We start from the raw sequence: 21,927 nt of genomic DNA, 5'->3' as shown, positions 1-21,927 counted from the left end.
AGCAGTTTCCCCTCTATCAGCATCTACAGTGTCCTTAGGGCGCTGAACACTAACTGCAGCACTACAGACATAAAGGATCCTGTTTCATCCTTGCAGATAATATTCTCCGTCTGAGTTCACAGCTCGTCCCTCAGTTACACAACAGGCTGCTTAGAATAAAGAACAACAGGTACAGACTGTCTTTATTGCAGCCAAATGACCAAAAAAAGACACTTTCACATCTGTTTGCCAACAGCAATTAACTCAGCTCCACCCACAGTGTGTGGTTGTTTGTTTGTTTGGTTGGTTGGTAAAAGGCTGAAGGAGGGCACATGTGAGGGGTCTGTCTGTCAGTGTTAATGTGTGTCCTGTAGAGGGCAAACAAGCTCCACACATGTCCAACAAGTCAAATGTAACAAAGACAGTTCAGAGCCTGGAGCTGCTGTTTGTGCTCAGAAGTTACAGGTTTTGTGTTCAGGAAGAGAGAGTCAAAGATATTGTTTTGTGTCTGGTTTCAGGATAGTCAGGATGTTCAGAGACAGTTAGCACCATGAACACAGTGACTGATACCTGCATCCTGTTTTTACAGTGCATCTCAGTTTGGAACAGGACTGAAACAGGTAGAGAACAGAAACTGTTGTGCATGGGAGTTATGATGAACAGCACCTTTTTACCTCCAAACAAGCTTGTGTCATAAAGTCTGGAATGTATCAAAAGTAACAGCATTAGTGAAACTGTTCCTTTATTTTCCAGTCAATGCATTATAAAACAAATAAATCAGGTTTGCCTATTCATCAAATGTTTGCAGATAGAAAGTAAAGAATATTGTTGTAGCCATTTGCTAATGTTCATTCATTCATCTTCTAACCGCTTCATCCTCTTGAGGGTCGCGGGGGGGACATCGGGCGAGAGGCAGGGTACACCCTGGACAGGTCGCCAGACTATCACATAGAGACAGACAACCATTCACGCTCACATTCACACCTACGGACAATTTAGAGTTACCAATTAACCTAGTCCCCAATCTGCATGTCTTTGGACTGTGGGAGGAAGCCGGAGTGCCCGGAGAGAACCCACGCTGACACGGGGAGAACATGCAAACTCCGCACAGAAGGGCTCCCACGCCCGGGATCGAACCGGCAACCCTCTTGCTGTGAGGCGAGAGTGCTAACCACCACACCACCGTGCCGCCCCATTTGCTAATGTTCTTACTACAAAATAAACAGTATTGATGAATGCTGTCCTTGTTGCAGAAATTCAATCCTGACCATCATCTGAGGTTCAGGAGCTGCAGATCTTCTGAAGAGCCTGTTTTGATGCATGTAAGTGAACTTTCATTTCTTTGCTTCAGTGCATTATATTGACATTATAGACAGTTGTGAGTGCAGTGAGACTTCTTGTTAGCTGAAACCATATTTCATTATGAAGTTAAAGCTCCCATTTTATAAAGGGTCAGATTTCCATGTATTTATTTTTATATATATATATCATAAAGGAGGTATAGGTGCTATAAATACTGTGAAAGTAAAAAGCACAGAGTCTGTATTCAGACACTGTGCTTTTTAAACAAGCCATCAGGACTTCCTTTGAGTTGTGATGTCACAACTATGCTATATAAGGGGCCGTACACATGCTGCGTTTTTGCACCCTTAAATTTATTGTTTTCTATGTAGACACGCTAAAGGTGCGCTCAAATGCCGGAGCAACGCCGTCACAGCACACAAACGTTCCCATGCGCCAACTTTTCAGGGTGTGACGGCTGCACTCTGAGGTAAAAAGAATTCAACTGTTGGAACGCAGCAGTGGGCACGGCATATCATGTGACAAGGAATGACCAACCACGGCCAGCAGATATCTTCCCCGTCTATCAGTCTGTGATATGTGTGGAGAAGAAGTTGCTCATTCTAGTACAGGGCTACCAGAGCTTTACATCCATCCCATGACAATATGTTAAACCAGGGGAGTCAAACTCATTTTAGTTCATGGGCCACATACAGCCCAGTTTGATCGCAGATGGGCCGGACCAATAAAACCATCGCACAGAAACCTTTAAGTACCATCAGCTCCAATATTTCCCTTTTTATGTAAAGAATCACAAGTACAGATCAACATGAACACTAGATGTCATCCATTGGGCTGGATTGGACCCTTTTGCGGGCCGCTTCTGGCCCACAGGCTGTATGTTTGACACCCCTGTTTTGACCCTAATAGACACTGCAAAACAAGAACTGGAAGATCAGCTCTGCGCTCAGGACTTCTGGTAAGTAGACTATGATACAGGGCTGGTTATAATCACTTAGCAACCTCAGACACAACTTGAAAGTTGGCACAGAGTAGCACCCGGCGCCCAACTTGCGTTTTCTAGGCGGTTAAAGATGCACCATGTGTGCGGGCCCTAAATGTAGAAACTGCAGCCACAGTGCTGTTACAGTCATTCCCCAGCTGTAATCATGATGCAGAGCAAAGACTGTAAATAAAGATGGACGACGTGTCTCCACTTACCCCCACTGTACAAAAATGAAGCTAAAATATCCCGGATATGGCTGCTACCATCTCATGCTGATGATGTCATTTGGAGGTAGAGTCTGTGCAGCAGCGACCTCTGTGGTATCCAGTTACCGCTGTCTTACCTATCGTGACCAGCGCTATTGATTGTGAGCACACTGATTGGCACACACAGCTGTCAATCGTGATATCAAACCTCTTTTTTTTGTAGCACCAATTAACTAATTAAAAACAAACTTAAAAGAAAAATGAACACTTGAACAACAATCGGCATTAAAAAAAAAACAAACTAAAATAATGTGTACTTTAGTTTGGCCCACATCTCATCTGCTAACACTGAGAGGGCAGGGTTTAGGACCTGTGCTGCAGCCAGCCACCAGGGGGTGATAGAGATGTTTTGGCTTCACTTTTGGGAAGTTTTTTAACATCCATCTGTATTTACAGTCTGTGGTGCAGACACACTGGGAGCGGATGTGGAAGACTGGGAAATGCTGACCAATCAGAGCAGAGGGGAGGGGGACTTAAAGAGACAAGCGTTAAAAGTGAGTGTTTCTGGTGCGTCCAGTAGGTCAGTGGGTAGAGCTGCTCCCCTTTGCTGCATGTCGTCCCCTCTCTGTGTCCCAATTTCATGCTTAAATACTGTCCTGTCAAATAAAAGCAAAAGCCAAAAAAAAGTTAGTGTGAACACAGGTCTAGCAGATGATATGAGAAAAATAGTGTTTTTGAACATTAAATCATGTGTTCTAGTAGAAACCCCAAATACAAGTATGAATCTGAAAGTGAGCATAATTTGGGACCTTTAATACAGGCTGAAACTTTATTTCTTGGTGTCCTTATGAATAAGACAGTGGGTAAATCTTTTCAAGGTACATATTCTATACTTACAGTGTGTGTTTTCATACATTTCCTTCAAAGATGACAACAGCATGACTCAGATTTCATCAGTTGACTGGGACTCCTATTGACACTAACAGGCTATGATGATGGCAGGTGCGGCATCGGCTCAGCTTCAAAGTAAGAAATGTCTCATTATTCTTTGAAAAACTCGTGCATAAGTGTGTGGGGTTTTTCTCCACACTGAGTTAAAATATTACAGTATCAATATTTCATCACACACTATGTTTCTAAGTGGAGCAATGACCGATCACTGCTGACTTTATTATTTGGTAATAGAGATAAAATATTGATAATTCATTGTGATGCATGCACAGAACATCAGGTCAGTTTATTCTTGATTTTTCTCTCCTAAATTCAATACTAAAACAATTAAAAAGTAATGGGATTTCATGATATAAAACTGAGCAGTAAGACTGTGGAGTAGTTCTCCTAAGATATCAAATTATTCTCCTTAAAAATCGGCTTTTCCCAGAGTGTGACATGTTGCTTTAAAGGTATTTGCTCTTAATTTGTTCCTTTAAACACACACTGTATTTCCAAAATATCAGAACTTTCCTGTCGATGTTCCACTCTTACTCTGTTTTGTAACTTCTTTTGTGACTATCCAGTTGGTACACATAAAGGTTTGTCTCTTAAAGCACCGTACAAACAAACCTGACTTTTTTGGACACACTGTCACTGAGCAGCACACACACAGCTGCTACATGATCAAGCAGTGTCACAAGACCCCAGTTTACTGCAGAGAGAGGGATGTGTCTGCCAACTAATTATCCCCCCTGCTGCCCCTCTCCAAAATGCTAATGGTATTTACAGGACTGTGAGAAGGGAGAGGACACCAGCGGCAGGTGCAGCTGCTGGAGCATCATGCTACACTGAGCCTCCATTACTGCACCGAGGAGTAACAGAGGGGTCATTGTGGGTGTTTAGGTGACAGATAATCAGTCAGACTGAGATCAGATAAACATCCTGAGCTTTAGCTTTGTCTGTGGTTCACTCAGAAACTGCAAACTCACAGTCGCTGTGCATGTGTGGTTAAAAGACATTGATATTATACTATTTAAAGATGTATTTATACAGCACTTCAGTGTTTCACGATAAAAGCAGTTAAGCAAAGGCAAAATATTAGAAGATATTCACACTCACGTCTTCACAGCTGGACTTTTATAATGCCTTGTTGACTTGCCTTAAAGGAGAAATCAAAGTTTGTTTCAGTGGTGGAAAGAAAATAAGTACTAAAGGCACTTACAGTATCTGACATCTGTCTAAGTATTTCACCTCTGGTCTGTTTAGAGCTGTTGGGTAGTTATGCTGTATATTGTGGTTCCAATTTATCACTGGTTAGGTCTGAAGACTGGTTTAAACAGTAAAATAAATCTGGTGGTGTGGAGTTAGAAACAAGTGAGTTTACCAGACTGTTTAGCCTGCGTCTCATCTCTGCTGGAAGCTAGCTGTTTGCGGCTAAAATTAGCAACTATTAGCATAACACACCTGAATCTCTGAGTGAATTGTTGGTGGTTAAGATACATTGTGGTTTTGATTGGATAAAAAAGCCTCTGATTCTGCTGCATTGATTCTGATCCTTTTTTAAAAGGAATACTTCACCTCCCAAATGATAATTTCTATGTCAGTAATTCACCTCGTATTATATTTTTAATGAGGTAAGAAAATATTGTTTTTCTGTCATGCCTCCACAATGAACGAAGAATCCAAAAAACTGAGAAAATTCTTGATGAACTGAGGTCATAGAGGTCCACACTTAACATAGGCAAAACTATATCAAAACATTTGTCTACAAACTCTCACAACTCATGTAGTATAATCCAGGTCTCATGCTCATTACGATTTTTTTTCTTTAAATTCTGAATTTGGATTTTTTTGTTCACAGTGAAGACATGAGAAAAGCAAAGTTTTCTTCATAAATTCAGTATAGGGGAAGTAACTGATATACAAGTGATCATCCGGGCGGAGAAGTATTTGGAGTACATCAGTGTTACAGGAGTGCAATGTTAAATCTGTGAAGTTCTTTTTATAACGCTCAGGCTGAGGTTCAGTTTCAGATTGTGCAGAATTCTGCAGCCCCACTACAGAGTAAAACTAAACACTCCTCTCATATCTCTCCAGCTTTAGCTTCTTTGCACCAGTTACCATTTTCTTAGATCCATTTTGGAATCTCACAAAGATTTGCAGAGTCAAACACTGGAGAACTGTGAACTCCCTTACTGCCCAAAAAGACCTCTTAAATCTTTTGGGGTTTGGCATTTGGCTCCTCCAGAGTCCATGCTAATGTGGTGAGTGAGCTTTTGCTACACTACCACCTCTGCTTTGAAACAGTCTCAACTTTTAAATCTTATTTTAAAAAATATGTTTATAGACTTGTTTGTACATATAATACAGCTCTATCATGTGAGAACCATATGTTAGTTTATAGTGCTACTGTTGATTGTTTTTTCACATTTATGAGTGGAGGTTATGTAACCTTCTTTTTATGGTGGTGTTCTTATATGTGAAATTGTGTTTAATGCTTTTGTCCTGTAGTGGAAAGAACATTGTGCTCCTTGGTTGAAAAGTGCGCTACAAACAAAACATTATAGTATTCATTTAGAAGCGCCAACGAAATCAAGCAAATATACAGGGTTTTAAGAAGTTTATAAATATGAGTTGAATGATCCAGTAAATGATGAATTACATGACATCAAGGACAGTGAACGTCTAATACAAACACTGAGTAACTGTGAGATGTTAAATTACTGTATGGATATGACAGTTTTGAAACATGACTGGGGCTTTGCCTAATTATTAAAGATCACCTCTAGCAATGTTTGAGGATGTACAGTACAAAAATACTCTGATTTGAATAATAATCTTGTCTGATTTAGTTTCTGCACAAGTTCAAATTCTTTCAGATTATAAAATTTTGTCTACTCATTCTTCACTGAAAAATCCAGAATCTATGAATACACAGATATTTTTTATTTAAATTTTTTTGATTTCTAGACACACAATGTCTCCTATTTCACTGGAAAATCTATTCTCAGTGTTTGTGCACTGATCAAAAAAATGATGCACTGGTTCAATTTAAAAAGAATTAAGGCAACAATTTGCATACCGGTATATCTTTTTGAGTAGTCAGTCTTGCAAGTCTTTCATAATCTGACAAACTCAATTAGTTTAGTACAACCAACGTGATTTGCTTTGACCTAGAAAAACTTAATTAAGTTAAACCAACATTATATTCATCCAAAAGTTGATATTTAGTGGTCAAACTGTTTTATAATTAGATTTTAACTTATTTATTTGGATTCTGTCCTTCTCAAAAATGTCAAAAATGTTTTGGACTTCTTAAAATCAGTTGTCAACTGACTAAAACTGACGTTTCAAGTCTCCTCATCTCACTTGTGTAAGTTATTTAATGGACCTTTATTGATTAGCTTGCTGATTTATTGTGATGTCATAAAGTCATACCCTTACCTCTTGAACTCAGATATAAGGGCACAGAGAAACTTTCCTTCATCAGCAGATGAACGTTTCTGTCAAACTCTGCACGTTCTGCACTGTGGAGCTCAAACATCCAACAATACGCTGAACACATTTTGGAGTGAAGGAAGTGAAGGGAGACTTAAATATCCAAATTTTTATATATATTATTTCAACGGTGGAGTAAATCCCTTGAATTGCAGGCTTGTTGATCAGCGTGTAAAATATGCACTGAGGTCTAAAATGTTCAAACCTGCTTAATCCAGAACCATGTGAGAAAAAAAATCTCCATTTGTCTGAGGAAGGGATTGGGAATGGAGAGCTGAACAACAGAGTAAATATTTGGCAGTGGAGAGCTCTTGGGAGCTGCAGAGGACCCTCTCTGGCTGGGTGTTAAATAGATTAAGTGGCTGCTGGGTCATTGTGGACAGAGAAATTCCCGCTCTTTGGACATGACTTTTCTTTGCCTTTGCGTGTTTTTGCTCTCCAATCGAGTGCCCTCTGTAAACTACCCACTCCAGCAAACCTGCCGTACTGTAATCCGCTGGTGTTTGTCAACCTCTGGGAGGCTGCTGTGTACACAGACATGATGCTGGAAGGGGAAGTCAGTCCTTTTAGTTTTTGTTGATATCTTTAAAGTGGCTTTACAGTGTTTGTTTTGCGAGGAAACGCTTGTGCGTAATGTGCGTAAAAACTAGATAAATGTTGATGTGTGAGCATTTTGGGCTGATGATACAGGTCACCGACTTTGCTGAACTCTGGAAACCTAAAAGGAGTTTAATACGTCCTGAATCACACATGTAATATTGCTCGGGACTATAGACTTGGCGGCAGTAGACGCGGAGCAGTAGATAGTGTCCCAGATCCTATTCAGCTCCATTCAAAACCATGACAACACGGAACAAGCTCGGATTTATCCTGCAAAGTTAAAGGACATTGTGCCGGGGCGTCAATCAGGCATTATTGCGGGACTGAACAAATGCAAAATCTTGACTGGAACAAATGCTTCCAACGGGTCTCGGACGCGGGGCTACATTTTCCCCTTTTGTTCCCCTCCTCTGGTTGGCATGTATTTGTGTTCCCTCTCGTCCGACCACCCAGGACGACTGGGGAGGCATGAACACCACCACCTCCACCACCACCACCGCTCTCATCCCCGGCCTCATGCGCCTCGCTGAAGTGGATGAGGGTCGATATCAATATCAAATACGGGGGTTAAAAACACCCCCACATACGGCTGGATTCACGCTTTGCATTTAATGTGTTTTATATGTGCAGATCAGCCTGTAGGCGTCAGCTTGGATAGAAAATCACTGAACATAACAATACAAATAACTTTAAATATTAAATTAAAGCCATAAAAATCAATAAAAAATAATGCAATACAAGCCAGAGTGCTCCTTTTAATTTTTGCGCGTGAAGCATGATGGATTATCGATCATTTATCTTGATAACCAATTAATTAAATCCTGTCAAAAGTCATCAATCACTGCTTTAATTTATCAGAGGCTGAATCAGGCATGTTTGGAAGTTTAAGTTAGGCATAAAAGGTATTTATTGTGCAATTAATTAGCCTTTGGAATACAATTATTATCATGTTTTTGTAAGTTTAACACCCTTATGTAACATTTATATACACAAGTACAATTATAAAACATCTCCTAAAACATACAGTGTGTTTTACTATAATGATATATATTATTAGTAATTTATTTATTTATTTACTTTAATACACCAACTTCCACTGCAGAGTACCCACAGGAGGCGTTATAGCTGTTGGTAAATACACTAATAAACTCTTATATTTGCTTTAAACAATAGCAAAGTGTGTCAGAAACCATTTGCTACATGTTAAAATAAAGTTTTGCCCTTTTTAAATTTGTCACATCATCATAAATCATCCACATACTCGCAAAGAAAGAATTTCCTTTTGCCTGTTTCCTAAATATGTCAAAGGAATTTCCTGCACCATCCATAAACGTCCAAACTTCTCACGCCTGCAATTAATCCACCTCTAATGGACGCATTAGTTAAACCAACTCGCGGGCATCACGCTAATTGCTCACTTTGTATGCAAATGTTGGACACGTTGTTTGGGCGAGGACAGGGGAGGAGGAGGAGGAGGAGGATGAGGAGGGTGGGGGGAGTTTGATGATGGGTCGGGCTCTTGTTGTCAGTTGCCACCCAAGACGTGATTCAGCTCCAACAATCACCATTATCTGTTCCCCAGTTTGACGATACGGGACGAATCTGTAATGATGACGAGTGTTTCCTTCGCTCATTGTTGAAGGTTTCTTCTTGCTCCGCACCTACCGTCATTGGGTGACAGCACTCCAGCCTTTCAGGTACTCAGCGGTAGGAGGAGGCTTTATAAGCGGAGCAGCCTTGTGTTTGCAGCTTATGGAGTGCTGTTTGTGTAAACACTGAGCGCAGCGCACACGGTGTTTGGACAGCGCGTAAAGTGGACAGGATCTGCTGCGGTTTTCTTTTCCTTCCCCTTTGGATAAACTTACTTATTAACGCAAAGCAAACCCCGGGATTGCACGCAGGGACGCGATGGCAACACCGACCAAGTTCAGTTTTTCCGTCAGGAGCATCCTGGATTTGCCTGAGCGGGATGCGGAGGCTGCGCCGCGGTCCTCCCCGCTTTACTCCTCCTGCTCCTCCAGCTCTCCGTACAGCTCCTGGATGGAGTGCGACCGGAGCCCCTGCATATGTAAGTGCATTTTAAAACCACTGATGAATGCAAATGATTGAAATATCCATCATCTATTCACCCAACCCTGGAAATATTTATATTTTTATTTATGAGACAGCTTGTAGGCCACCTTTATTTTTAAATCATAAGGAGCCATTATCTAGATAGTGTGTTGATGTGTTATTTTTATTTTAATAGCTTACTAATAAGATAGACAGACAGACAGACAGACAGATAGATAGATAGATAGATGGATGCTTAAAATGCGTAATATATGCGTAAATTTCTGTATGAATTTGGACTAACCTGCATTATTTATCTGTACAGCCTCTGATGAAGGCAGTCTCGAGGCCTCCCCCGACTCGACCAAGCCGGATGACTCGTCCCAGGACTCGGAGCCCGACAAGAGCAAGAAGAGCAAGAAGCGCCGGGTGCTGTTCTCCAAGGCCCAGACCCTGGAGCTGGAGCGGCGCTTCCGTCAGCAGCGCTACCTTTCCGGCCCGGAGAGAGAGCAGCTGGCCCGGCTCCTCAGCCTGACCCCGACCCAGGTGAAGATCTGGTTCCAGAACCACCGCTACAAGATGAAGCGAGGCCGGGCGGAGGGAGCGCTGCAGGACGTGGAGATACCGCAGCCTCCGCTGCTGCGCCGGGTCGTCGTTCCCATCCTGGTTCGGGACGGGAAGCCTTTTCACACCTGCTTACTTGACACGGAGAAACCTGGCTGTTTGCCTCCATCACAGGCCTTTCCTTTAGCCTACCCGTCTCTGCAGCATCCGTCCCACGTCGCGCTCCCTCCGAGGTACCACCAGCACTTTCCCACCGCGGCGGCCTCCAGATTCGCGTGGAGAGACTTTTGGAGCGACTCGGTCCACTTTAACTCCTTCAAGTGAACAAGTGAAGGCCTCATGTCACATCTCAATGCACAAACTCATTTAGAATTGCATCAAATGTTTTCTGAATGTTTTGCAAAATTTTCGAGCAACTTAAACATTTAGATTTTCTCTATAGAACAAATTTATATTTTGCACATTTTATTTTGATATTTTTACTATTTTTTAAAATGCTGATAATATTTTCTCATACATGGGCTTACTGGTGTAGCCTGTAGAGTTTTAATTATCCGGTGAGATAATGTATTTGTATGTGAAGCTGTTAATATTTGTATGAAGACAGATGAGATGCAGTAGGCTGTAGGCGGTGTTAGAATAGCAGCAAAGCCACTATTAGCCTGAATGTTTGAAGGAAAATATAATGTTATTTGTTGTCTTTAAGGAGACTTTCTTTAACTGTATAAACTTGTTTCTTTTGTGAACGAAATAATTAATAAAGTTTCTCATATTTTGTATGATACATTTCCTGGTTAATGTGCTTTTTTTTTGTTGTTGCAAGTTTAGCCCCCCAAATTTGTCTGTATCCATTTCTGCAAACAAATAGACACACAAACAAATTTTATTTTATTAAATTTAATTTTTTTCCTTTTTTTAAAGTTTAGATTCTCATTTTTAACTGCTCCTAATAATAATATTATTTAATATTTATTTATTTATATTTATTTATATTTATTTTCTTTAGTGTTTTCAAAATTAAATTTAATTTAAAATAAATTTAATTTATAAAATGTAAAATATGTAGCAGGTCATGACAGGAGCCTGGAAGCTTTTATAATGTTAAAAAAAAAACCTAATTATGCACCCAAAAGCTGAGCAAACATCACTTGTAAAAAGGGACTGGATTTGGTTAAGCATAAGAATACCCAGTAAACATTACAGCCTCTTTCACTGCAGCACCCTGTTGTTGTCGTCTTGGGTGCTTTTCACTTTTATACAATTAACTTTTGTTATTCTAAAGCAAGTGGGACAAATACTGCTGTCACACTCGGCTCGGTTTGTGTACTGTAGGTCTGAAGAGGATATGATTTTTTAAAGGGTGCAACAGGCTCTGAATAAAAACTGGACGATCGACTTTCTTCAAGATCTAATCTTTATATTATTTCACTGTATCAGGACAGTTGATGCTGAGGAGCAAGATGCTTTTATAGCCAGAAATATGCAGGAAAAAGACGAGTTTATTTAGATGTTTTTGGCTGTTTAGCAAAAGACACAGCAGTTATTAAAATATTATTCAATTGAAAGTTATTTGTGCTGTTAAAAACACTGACTTGAGAGAAACTCTGCCCATAGTGATGGCTGCCGTATCCTCAAAGTGAGACATACTCTGAGACAAATCCGTCCTTGCTCCCATTTAAATGTTCCACCATGAAAAATATGCCCGAGTGTTTAAAATCATGTCAGTATTTCATCAGTGACGAGGGGGGTCTTCTGCTTTCACGCCCCTTGTAATGTTGTTTGCTCGTCCTGTGACCCTGCAGCCCATCGTCCCTGTCACCTGGTCCTTTGTCCCCCTCACTGGGGCCACCTTGTATCACATATGGAGGGGACTGGCCGAACCCCTCAGCTCGCTGCATCTCCCCTTAAACACTCTTTTTGTCTGCGTGTCTCCCCGTGAATGGACCATTGTCCCTCGCCCAAAAGGGACTGAGACAAAATCTTTAGTGTTTCAATTCCCGTGATGTTTAATCAGTCCCTGTGACAAATTTATGAGGTTTAACTGCACAATGGTGTTTTAGAGCATCTTGGGGTTTAAGGGTGACAAAGACAGGCTTTTAGAGGTTGCCATTGGTTTTTTAAGTTGGTCAGAGGAATTGTCTGAAAAGGATGGGCTCGTATTAGCCGGCCCATCCTATAGTTTTACTCACTGGCCTGCGCAAGGGCCCCTTTCAGGGAAGTTATAAGGTCCACATAAACGTGGCCACAGGAGGAGTTTTGGTAACTTGCTGCAAATACATATTAGATCCTAATGGCCCTCTGAGTTAGAGACTGGTTTTGAGATCATGTATTGGCTAGATTTTTGATGTTAGACATAAGCATTTCAAACACTAACATTCTTATAAAGATTGTACCCTACAAAATCTTTGTCATAGCTTGTCATTTGCAAATGGTGTGATTGTGTAAAATCTTGCGCAGTGGGATACAGAGTTCACAAAATATAATGATTATATCCTTAAAAACTGGCTACTTGTCATGATAAACATTTTCGTCCTGCATCCCTGCAATTAAAGGCTCTTTTAGAAACAGAAAATTGGTTTTCGTCAAAATTTTATCTGCAGCATCAACAACAGATGCTTTAAGAGTACAGAGATGTTTTGTTTTAGTTTATAAAGGATGGTATGGGAGATACAGGTACACCAATGAAACTGGGCTGGACAGCCACAAAAAATGTTCACAGGCTGAGATCAACGCAAAAAGAAAGGTGGTGTGTGGATATCTCCTCTGCCGTCCTTTCCTGGTTGGCTATTGTATCGACACACCAAGATAAACTTTTTTGTTGCTCTAAGTAGGCACAGCTTCACAGCAGCCCTAAAACTTTATTTTAATTTGTAGACTTAAATTATTTGGTATTTAAAGAACAACTGCAGCTTACAGGTTTGTGGGTACATAATGTGCAATACCAACAGCTAAGTTAGCCTTTCATTAACTTGTGTTAGCCTATAAAAGTGAGCTCTGAACTATTTTGAAGTGAGACTTGAGTTTGATTCAGAGCTCTGAGAGATGTGCTGCAGCTGAATGAGAGGAAATGTTTGATTCTATAGACTCAGAGTCAGAATACAACAGTACTAGTGGCAAAATATGAGAGTTTGGATGATGAAGTCAAGTCAGAGTGAAGTGGTTCGTGTTAAGATATAAACTTCTGATCTGTTAAGCAAGTTCTGTTTGATTAGCTGAATTTTAGGGGGATAAATGCATAAAAAATTGAAAAACAAGTTCATTAAGATGAATGATGTTTCCCTTTTTCTCTGGTGTTTCACTTGATTTTTAAATTATATTTAAATTAAAGTCTCTCAGTGTTGCTAGAGCCATTGAAAAGTCTGCTAACAAGTGAGTGTGTTTTTACAGTGAGCCATTTCTCAACATTTTTGGGTTGTGACCACTTTAGAAAAGCAATTATTTGCCCCACTCACAGTTTGCATGTATTTGTTGTGCATGGGCAGCTCAACAAACACTACATTTTTATTTCTCTTAGTGTTTCATGTCATAGATTTTTGAGGAAAGAAGAGGTAAAAGTCTCTGGTGTCTTAAACATCAGAAAAAATGAGGAAATATCAACATAAGACTCCTCAGATTTATGATGTGATGCCTTCAGCGGACATGCTCCAGGTTGGGAACCTCTGCCTTGAGCGATAGTTGAGAATCATACCAACTTTTAATGATGTTCATCACAGCTTACACACCACAGACAATAGTTATTAATAAAGGTTAACATTTGTGATTGTTGAAAAAATAAGTCTTTATGAATCTTAATTAAAAAATTTGCCAGTTGTGTTTAAATTCAACTTCACAGTTAACACCCTGTTTTGAAACTTGTTAAACTAAACTTGGAAACTGCTTAAAGACACTTTTTTAAAAAGATTTTTTTTATTGGCATTTTAGCCTTTATCAGATAGGAAAGTCCGGCATAATGTGGGGAGAGTGAGAGGGGGGTGACATGCAGCAAAGGGCCGGAGTTGGGATCGAACCCATGGCTGCTGCAACGAAGTCAAAGCCTTTGTACCCACTCAACCAGGTGATCTAGTAGGCGCCCCTAAGGACACATTTTAATACAATTAGGAACACTTTGACTAATTACTTGTCTTTTTTCAAAGGTCAGACCAAAAGTGCAGCTAATGAGGTTTAAATTTAAAAACCCCTGGGTGGCTTTGACGGCACCAAAACGTGTAAAAACAACCAATCAAATAAAACATGCGCTTTACATACTGTCCGTAAAATAAGATAAGAAACCTTTTTGGGGCCCCAGAGGTGAAATATGGTTGTTGCAGCAGCACAAGGACACAAATGAGAAAAGATAAATCGAGAATGATAAAAAAATAAATAACAAGGTGTATAAAACTAAATGATAAAAGTAAAAATATATACAAAACAATTAAAGACCAAATTATAAATCAAAAATGACAGTGATGTGATGAGCAGCAGCAAAGTCAGCGAGGTACAGTACATGTAAATGCCAGACGAACACACATGATTACCTGTTATTGGAGTTTGCCTGTATTAATATAGAAAAATAACAGAAATGTAGTTTATAATGTAAGACAGTTTAACACAGTAACATAATATAGTATGGAATATAAGGTATAGTATAAGGAAGTATAACATAATGTGTGATTGTACACAAGTACAACATTCAATATTAAGTATTTAACGTATAATACACAAGATGTATTTGTAGCTGGTATCCTTCTCTAGCCTGTAACTGTCATGAATATAACATTCAAGCTGTTATTGTAGTGACATCTTTCTAATTTTCAGATAATGCTTACGTTCTATATTTTATTTGTGAACTTTTGCACTTTTCCAATCAATATTTCTGCACATCCTGCACGAAACTGTTCACCTTTCTTGCTCTAAAACAGTTATATCTTCCTGAGACACTCATATGAGGACATCACATTTTGGGTTTCCTGCACCATATACTTCACTCTGCTTAACCTACAACTGTCCTCCTTGTTTGTGGACACTTTTATGCCCAGTCTACCATCGATCACACTATAAAAGTGGACGAGGTGCAAAACCTGATCAAATTTTATGCTTGGAACTTGTTTATTTGGGCTTTATAACGTTTGTGGTTTAATACGGCAACAAATTTGATCAATTTTAGCAACAGTGACAAGCTAAGATGCTGTTGATTATAAAATACTCATTTGAGGACATTGGGACTATCGTATTATCACAGTATTTTATAAAGGCCAGTGAGGTGTGACAGACTGTTCCTACAGACAACAAGGACATTCCTAGCTTGGATTGTGGAGCAAGGAAAATTCATGCAGAGCTACAAAATGCAAAAATCACAAGACTTTTAGAAATTATTTGCAAACGAAAAATTGAAAGTATTTTTCTGTTCTATAGTAATGTTCCTTTGCAGTTCTGTGCCTTCATTTCTTCTTCTTGTGTCTAATGCACCAAACACTAAGGCAAAGTCCTAAAAAACTGATCATACTCTGAGTGTAATCAGGTTTTGATGTGTCTATAATCCAGCTCTCCACTAGATGGCGCACTAACACACTGTATCATGTCTCACTTCCTGCTGTAACTGTGACCAAACGGTGTGCGTATTAGTTCTCTGGATGAACTCAGTCAGTGATCCGCTAGAGGCCGCGCGTCACTGCGCCATAAAACCCACCATGCTTTGTACACTCCCTGATTCCCCCACTATACTACACTGCTGTTGATTGGGTGCAGAAAGATGGCCGCCCGTGGTGACGCGTGTGGCTGCTTGGCGTGACGTCATGCGTCAGTATTTGCTCAAGTATTTGCCCTCTAATGAGTCCAGCTCTTTTTGTTTTACTGTGTGGAGTAGCTAGAGTTTGATGTGATGGAGGATCAGAGGAACAGATTAATATTTAGTTTTAAATGTGTGCACCATAAATCTTTATTTAATGTGAGGTGATTTAATGGATAACTCTAAAAGAAAGATGTGATGGTGAAGCTTTTCTCTTTCTGTCATCTCCTTTTCAGGGTCATTTTTCTCTGCAGCTCATTTTCTAGTGGCACAAAAATTGTAAGAGCTGTCACGTGAGGACACAGGAAAGAGTCAGACAAAGTTTTAAGGGGAACAATCCTCAGAAGAGGCAACACTGTCAGAAAGTTAATACTTTGTAACCTGTTTCAATGAGATTTAAAAGGGCCTATACTTTTTCTTGCAGGATGCAGGCTTGGTATTATTACACAACACAATTAACATAACTATTTATATTAAAGTTGACCTCAGATGTTACGTGTTTTTAATGCAAAATAGCCCAAATGAAGCATAATGAAATCTATAATTTATTATTTGATATGCCCTTGGAGTTAAATGGAGATACATGTGCGGATATTTTAATTTATTTTGGACAACAGTTTGTGCTTCATTAGCAGGTATAGAATTTGATTTTTGCACTTGAAATAATATTTTCGTACATACAGTGAGTGGCTGTAGCTTTTCCTGTGGCGTTTTCATTTACACATACATATTTACACTTCATTTTATACCTTTTAATAAGAAAATATTATCTTATTTTATATTAAATAATAACAGTAAGCAACTTCCATTTTAGTTTCCATTGCACAAACTTCTTCCCCCTGTCTGAAGTTGCTCTCCGGATCATATCACGCGCCAATCAGTTCCTAAACAACAACGTGCAGCCTCGATAACAAAGGCTCGGTAGCCTCATACCCGCCACTTCAAAGTGTCCTCATTATTCTGAGGAATTAGCCGGAACATTTGGACTAATTAGCGCTAATTGGCCATAATAGCCGTGTGCCAGAACAGGGGAAAGGTACTGATTTAGATGATTAAGAATGTCTTGCGAAATTCCGTAATTAAGGCAGGCATACGCAAGGTTTACCTTGGATGCAGAAACATGCTGTAATTTTAATTGCCTGTGATTATATGGCCTGCGAGGTGTGCGCGTGCACCTCGGCTATCATCCAGACAATTTATTTTAAGTGTAATATTTAGCCTCGGACTATATGATAATATTGCTTCATTAAAGATAATTGTAAGGCAGTGACAGGATATGTTGTTGTGATGTGTGTGTGTGTGTGTGTGTGTGTGTGTGTGTGTGTGTGTGTGTGTGTGTGGTGTTTAGATTGGACCGGTGCAGCTTTGCAGCGCTGCAGATAGGCACATATGATGCTGCTGTAACATGCAGTCTGTAAATACACAACTGTAGCTGATGATCCGCGTGACTAACTGTCAGTGATGTGCATGTCACTGCAGTCATGAGACTTCACACTGCTGCTGAAGGTGCACCAGCATCACTCAGAGTTAAATAAAGACGTTAATAAAAATCTGCATATTGTATTTTAATAAATGAACCAATGAAGGCAGGTTTAGAGTCTCAGTGGAATCAAACTGATCACAATATTCCACATGAGTGTGTCTGCCACCAGAAGACGCTGTGTTTCTTTAATTCCTGTATAAGGAGATGTCGGCTCAACCTGCAGGCGTACACTTCTTCTGTTGGGAGCTGCTGGTGGTATCAGCTGCTGCTGCAGGACTGACGTTAGACTTCCCGACAAGACCTTTCACAAAAATCTATCAGTGATAATGATAATAATAATTTCTTGATATTTTCACAGTAGCTACATGCAGGCTCAGCTCCGGTTTGATCCAGACATCCACTGAGTGTGTAAGTTAGAAGTTATTGTGTTAATTTTAATGCTTCACTGTATTTTCTAATGTCGTGTGGCAATAATTTTGTACTTAAAAAGCAGCAGACAGGAGAAAACTAGCAGCCGAATATTTACTTGTACTTAAGGCTATTGCTTTATATTAAAACATTGGCAAACATATAATATAAAATGTTATTAATGCTTATTAAAATAAATTTACGCACATCTTTAAAAAGTAGAAAACAAATAATAACAGCCTATCATTCCAATAAAAAATAAAATAAAATAATCGTTTCAATAATTTACTATTTTTGTTGTAAATTAATGTTTTAATTCAGTTTTGGGGTTAAAATGGCAGAAAAAAAATCACCTAAAATCTTTGCGTAAAAGCGCACGGACTTCTGTTGACGCAGGGCGCACTGAACACCGTCTCCTGACTTCAAAGCTGGTTGGGTGAAGCCAAAAGCTTTTCTTATGCTTCATGTGTAAAATTTTAGAAATGAGATATGATTGAGTTAAACTGTTATGGCTCCTTGAGCATTAAGGCAAGATGCTACTGAGGGCTACCTGGCGTTGTGCTGCAGGAGAGTACTTGAACGCCGTTAACTTCACATGAGAGCCTCTCCTACTCCAGACTCTATTTTGTGATTTTTTTTTTTTATTTTTTTTTTGGCGTGTTTTTTTTCTTTCGTTCATTTTACTGGGAGAAGAGTGTGTGCATCTGAATTTAGGTAACACGCTGCTTGCGTCCAATGATATCAAAAGAAAAAAAACGAGGGGGGTTAATCATTTACGCAGCCACTTAACACGCGGATGTGTATTTATTTACTTATCAGTATCAGTCAATTTCCCTCCCCGCAAGTGCACTTTTGCATGTCTGAGTACGATAAGGCATAACACAAACAATCCTGCAATCACTGGAGGCCTCTCATGGCCATTAAAAGTCAGTAGTTCAACTGAGGAGTGGTTCTCCAACTCTCAAGTCCATATAGGCCTCCTTTCATCAAGAGGCCCTCGTAAACATCACTACAGTTAATAAAGTGTATTGTGGTCAGTGCAGTCCCAAGGTGCAGCGGTGTGTTTATCAGCCACAGCAACAAGTCACAAACTCCAAATGCAGCAGCCGCAGCAGCCGCACAGAGCCCCGGACACCGCGCGCAGCCGCCGGGACCCACATTTATGATCATGTACAGCGCTTATGTTATTGTTAGTGGGAGGGGAGCACATGTCTTGTAAGTGAAATTACGCTCGGCGAAAGGAGGCTAGAGCTGTTTTGTATTGTTGCCGATGCCCCGCCTCTGATGGTAGCCTTAAACCTGGCACCCAGCTAAAACAAACCAAAGCCAGCACCGAGCTCCCACTCAATCCAATTAAGGCGGACTTGAGGCGCTCTCCTACGTGTTCATCTACCAGGATCGACGTTGAGACAACAGGAACCAGAGGGGCTTTGGCCAAAAAAAAAAAAAAAAAAAAAAGAGAGAGAAGGAGAGATTGCCTTGCCTTCTAATTTCTCCCTCTCCAGCCCCAGAACAATGTCGATGAGCCCTAAGCATACGACTCCTTTTTCTGTTTCCGATATCTTGAGTCCTCTTGAGGAGAGCTATAAGAAAGTAAGTATGGAGAATAACAACTTGGGGGCACCTCTCACTTCTTACCGGCAGCCGCAGGTCTCTCAGGCGGCGATGCAGCAGCACCACATGGGCCATAATGGGACTGTCTCTGCGGCTTACCACATGACTGCGGCAGGTGTTTCTCAGCTGTCACACACGGCCATGGGGGGCTACTGTAACGGCAACCTGGGCAACATGGGCGACCTGCCGTCGTACCAGGACGGCATGAGGGGCAGCACCACAGCCACCGGCTGGTACGGAGCCAACCCGGACCCGCGCTTCTCCACCAGTGAGTACAGCCCTGCACCTGCACTTTGCCTCCAGCTTTGAGTTGAGCCGAGGGTGTATAGCGCTCAAAATGCAGTTTTACGCGTAGTTTAGAGCTTCCTGTATTGTTTCTGGCACCTGTGCGTGTTTGTGCGCCAAGATAAGCCCTCTCCATAACCCTCTCCAGTTTATATTTCACCCGCTGGCTTTTAATGTTACGAGGGAGAGCAGAGATAAAGCGAAATCATGCATTCAGTTCACGGCGTGCAACATCTGGAAAAAAGTGTCACCATGAGGAGCATTCATGCTGAAAATGTCCTCCAAGATCTTTTAATGTTGAATATGGCATTAATCCGATAATAACATGCAGTCAGACATGAGCTAGTGCTGCAGTCTGTGCTCAGATTTACAGTTTGGTTATATGTGAAATAGACTTTGACACGCGTTAGGTTTTATGGATGAGAGCACCTGCCTCTTTAGGAAGCGTTTGATTTTTTAGCTTCTTGTCAAAATGCAGACCGTGTTGGGTCATCAAAATAATGAGCAGGGTTGTAATTGTGTGAATGCCACAGTAGGACACATTGTTTCATCCACTGAAAAAAAGTCTCAACCCTAGTTTTCAATGAGGTTTTACGCATTAATGAAATTATTTGTGCACCGTGTGACACTTGTTGCATGTAAAATCAGTGGTTTCATTCTATTAATTTAATGTTTTTCCTCAGTTTCTCGCTTCATGGGCTCGTCGTCGGGCATGAACATGGGCAGCATGGGCAGCCTCAGCTCCTTGGCAGACGTGGGTAAAGGCATGGGCTCTCTGTCCAGCACCCCGAGGAGAAAGAGACGAGTGCTGTTCTCCCAGGCGCAGGTCTACGAGCTGGAGCGACGCTTCAAGCAGCAGAAATACCTGTCGGCGCCCGAGAGGGAACACCTGGCAAGTATGATCCACCTCACCCCGACCCAGGTGAAAATCTGGTTTCAGAACCACCGGTACAAGATGAAGAGGCAGGCCAAAGACAAAGTGTCCCAGCAGCAGATGCAGCAGGACAGCGGCTCGTGCCAGCAGCAGCAGCAGCAGTCCCCGCGGAGGGTGGCTGTGCCGGTGCTGGTGAAGGACGGCAAGCCGTGCCAAGGCAGCGGCCACACGCCCACATCCTCCGCGCAGACCCTCCACCAGCAAGGGGGCAACGTCATGATCATGTCCAACAACACGTCCGGCCTCGGGCAGCACCAGAGCCAGCAGGTGGGGAGCACAGGTCACTCTCCAGATTTGGCTCCGCACTCCTCCAGTCCGCCGTCCCTGCAGAGCCAAGTGGCCGGCCTGTCTCACCTCAACTCCCCCGGCGCAGAGTACGGCTCGGCCCTGCAGTGTTCGGCTCTGTTATACGGCAGGACATGGTGACAAGAGGCGCCCGCTATGATTTAAAACCAATTCTTCTATTTAAAGAAAAAAAACAGACTTTTTTTTTTCTTTCAAGACTCTACAAGTTCCACTGTAAATGTGCGCATCTGAACAAAAACCGAGAGAAATCGGTGCAGCTCCTCTTGAATTTTCACCTTTTTTGGAAGGAAATGTGACTTATATAAAGGAAGGAAGGAGGCAGAAACACTTTTGACCAGAAACTGCGGAAGTCTTTGGATTTATTTATGTAAATTATATTGATAAAAGAAGAAATCAGCAGTCATATAGGCCGCAGAAAGTGAACCTTAACAGGGAACTGCTGTATGTGGGTGCTGTTAACCCCCCACCCTCACCCCCCTCACAAACACACAAACACACATGACTCTGATTTATAATAGAATTTAATGTAAGCCGTAGATCTAGCTTGTATATTTCTGTAAAAGGTTTGAATTTTAGCTATCTGTTGTACAAAGTTTTTGACGCTATTGCCGGTTTGTTGTCGTTTCATTGGTATTTGTACGTTTTATTTCTTTGTAACTTATATAGATATTTGACTTACAACAAAACAGTCCTATTAATAAATTATGGAAACAAGACAGCACCGTTTTTTGTGAAATATGTCATCATATGCGGTGGTAAATGGCGGGCATATGCGTTTGGGAATGGAGTAAAAATTAAAACCTGTGCGCCATTATTATTATTTGCGCATTTTAAAATTTATTCTTGGCCTTATTGTGGAAAAGAATGTGCAAGAATTAAACATTCATGTCGTCAAATAGCTCCAGGGCTGCCAAACTAACACTATATCAACACTCTTATTCTGACACCACAATTAAACACTGGAGTGTATTTTTCTGTTTTATTCTCACAGCTCTGCAGGCTTATCGGCCCAGG

At 40.9% G+C, this 21,927-nt stretch overlaps 2 protein-coding genes across 4 annotated transcripts in view; both read left to right on the top strand.

Moving 5' to 3' along the window:
* Positions 1 to 1,253: 1,253 nt before the first annotated feature.
* The window catches only part of nkx2.9 (NK2 transcription factor related, locus 9 (Drosophila)), a 43,222-nt gene continuing 22,548 nt past the window's right edge, over positions 1,254 to 21,927 (top strand). The window contains exons 1-3 of one of the 3 annotated variants that reach the window (XM_049596529.1): positions 3,482 to 3,498; positions 9,146 to 9,571; positions 9,881 to 10,443. In XM_049596529.1, the coding sequence (XP_049452486.1) occupies positions 9,412 to 9,571; positions 9,881 to 10,443 (723 nt within the window). In that variant the 5' untranslated portion in view covers positions 3,482 to 3,498; positions 9,146 to 9,411. Of the gene's footprint in view, positions 1,302 to 3,399; positions 3,499 to 9,107; positions 9,572 to 9,880; positions 10,444 to 21,927 lie in introns of those variants that run through there. The other 2 variants (XR_007450935.1, XM_049596530.1) reach the window with 2 other exon arrangements.
* nkx2.1 (NK2 homeobox 1) lies at positions 19,243 to 21,401 on the top strand. The gene is made up of 2 exons (XM_049596522.1): positions 19,243 to 19,656; positions 20,357 to 21,401. Exons 1-2 carry the CDS (start codon positions 19,290 to 19,292, stop codon positions 21,031 to 21,033), a joined length of 1,044 nt encoding a protein of 347 aa, XP_049452479.1. The 5' UTR covers positions 19,243 to 19,289; the 3' UTR covers positions 21,034 to 21,401.

Source organism: Epinephelus fuscoguttatus, linkage group LG14 (assembly GCF_011397635.1).
Source record: "Epinephelus fuscoguttatus linkage group LG14, E.fuscoguttatus.final_Chr_v1".
Taxonomy (NCBI): Eukaryota; Metazoa; Chordata; class Actinopteri; order Perciformes; family Serranidae; genus Epinephelus; species Epinephelus fuscoguttatus.
This window is presented reverse-complemented; position numbering and strand designations above follow the sequence as displayed.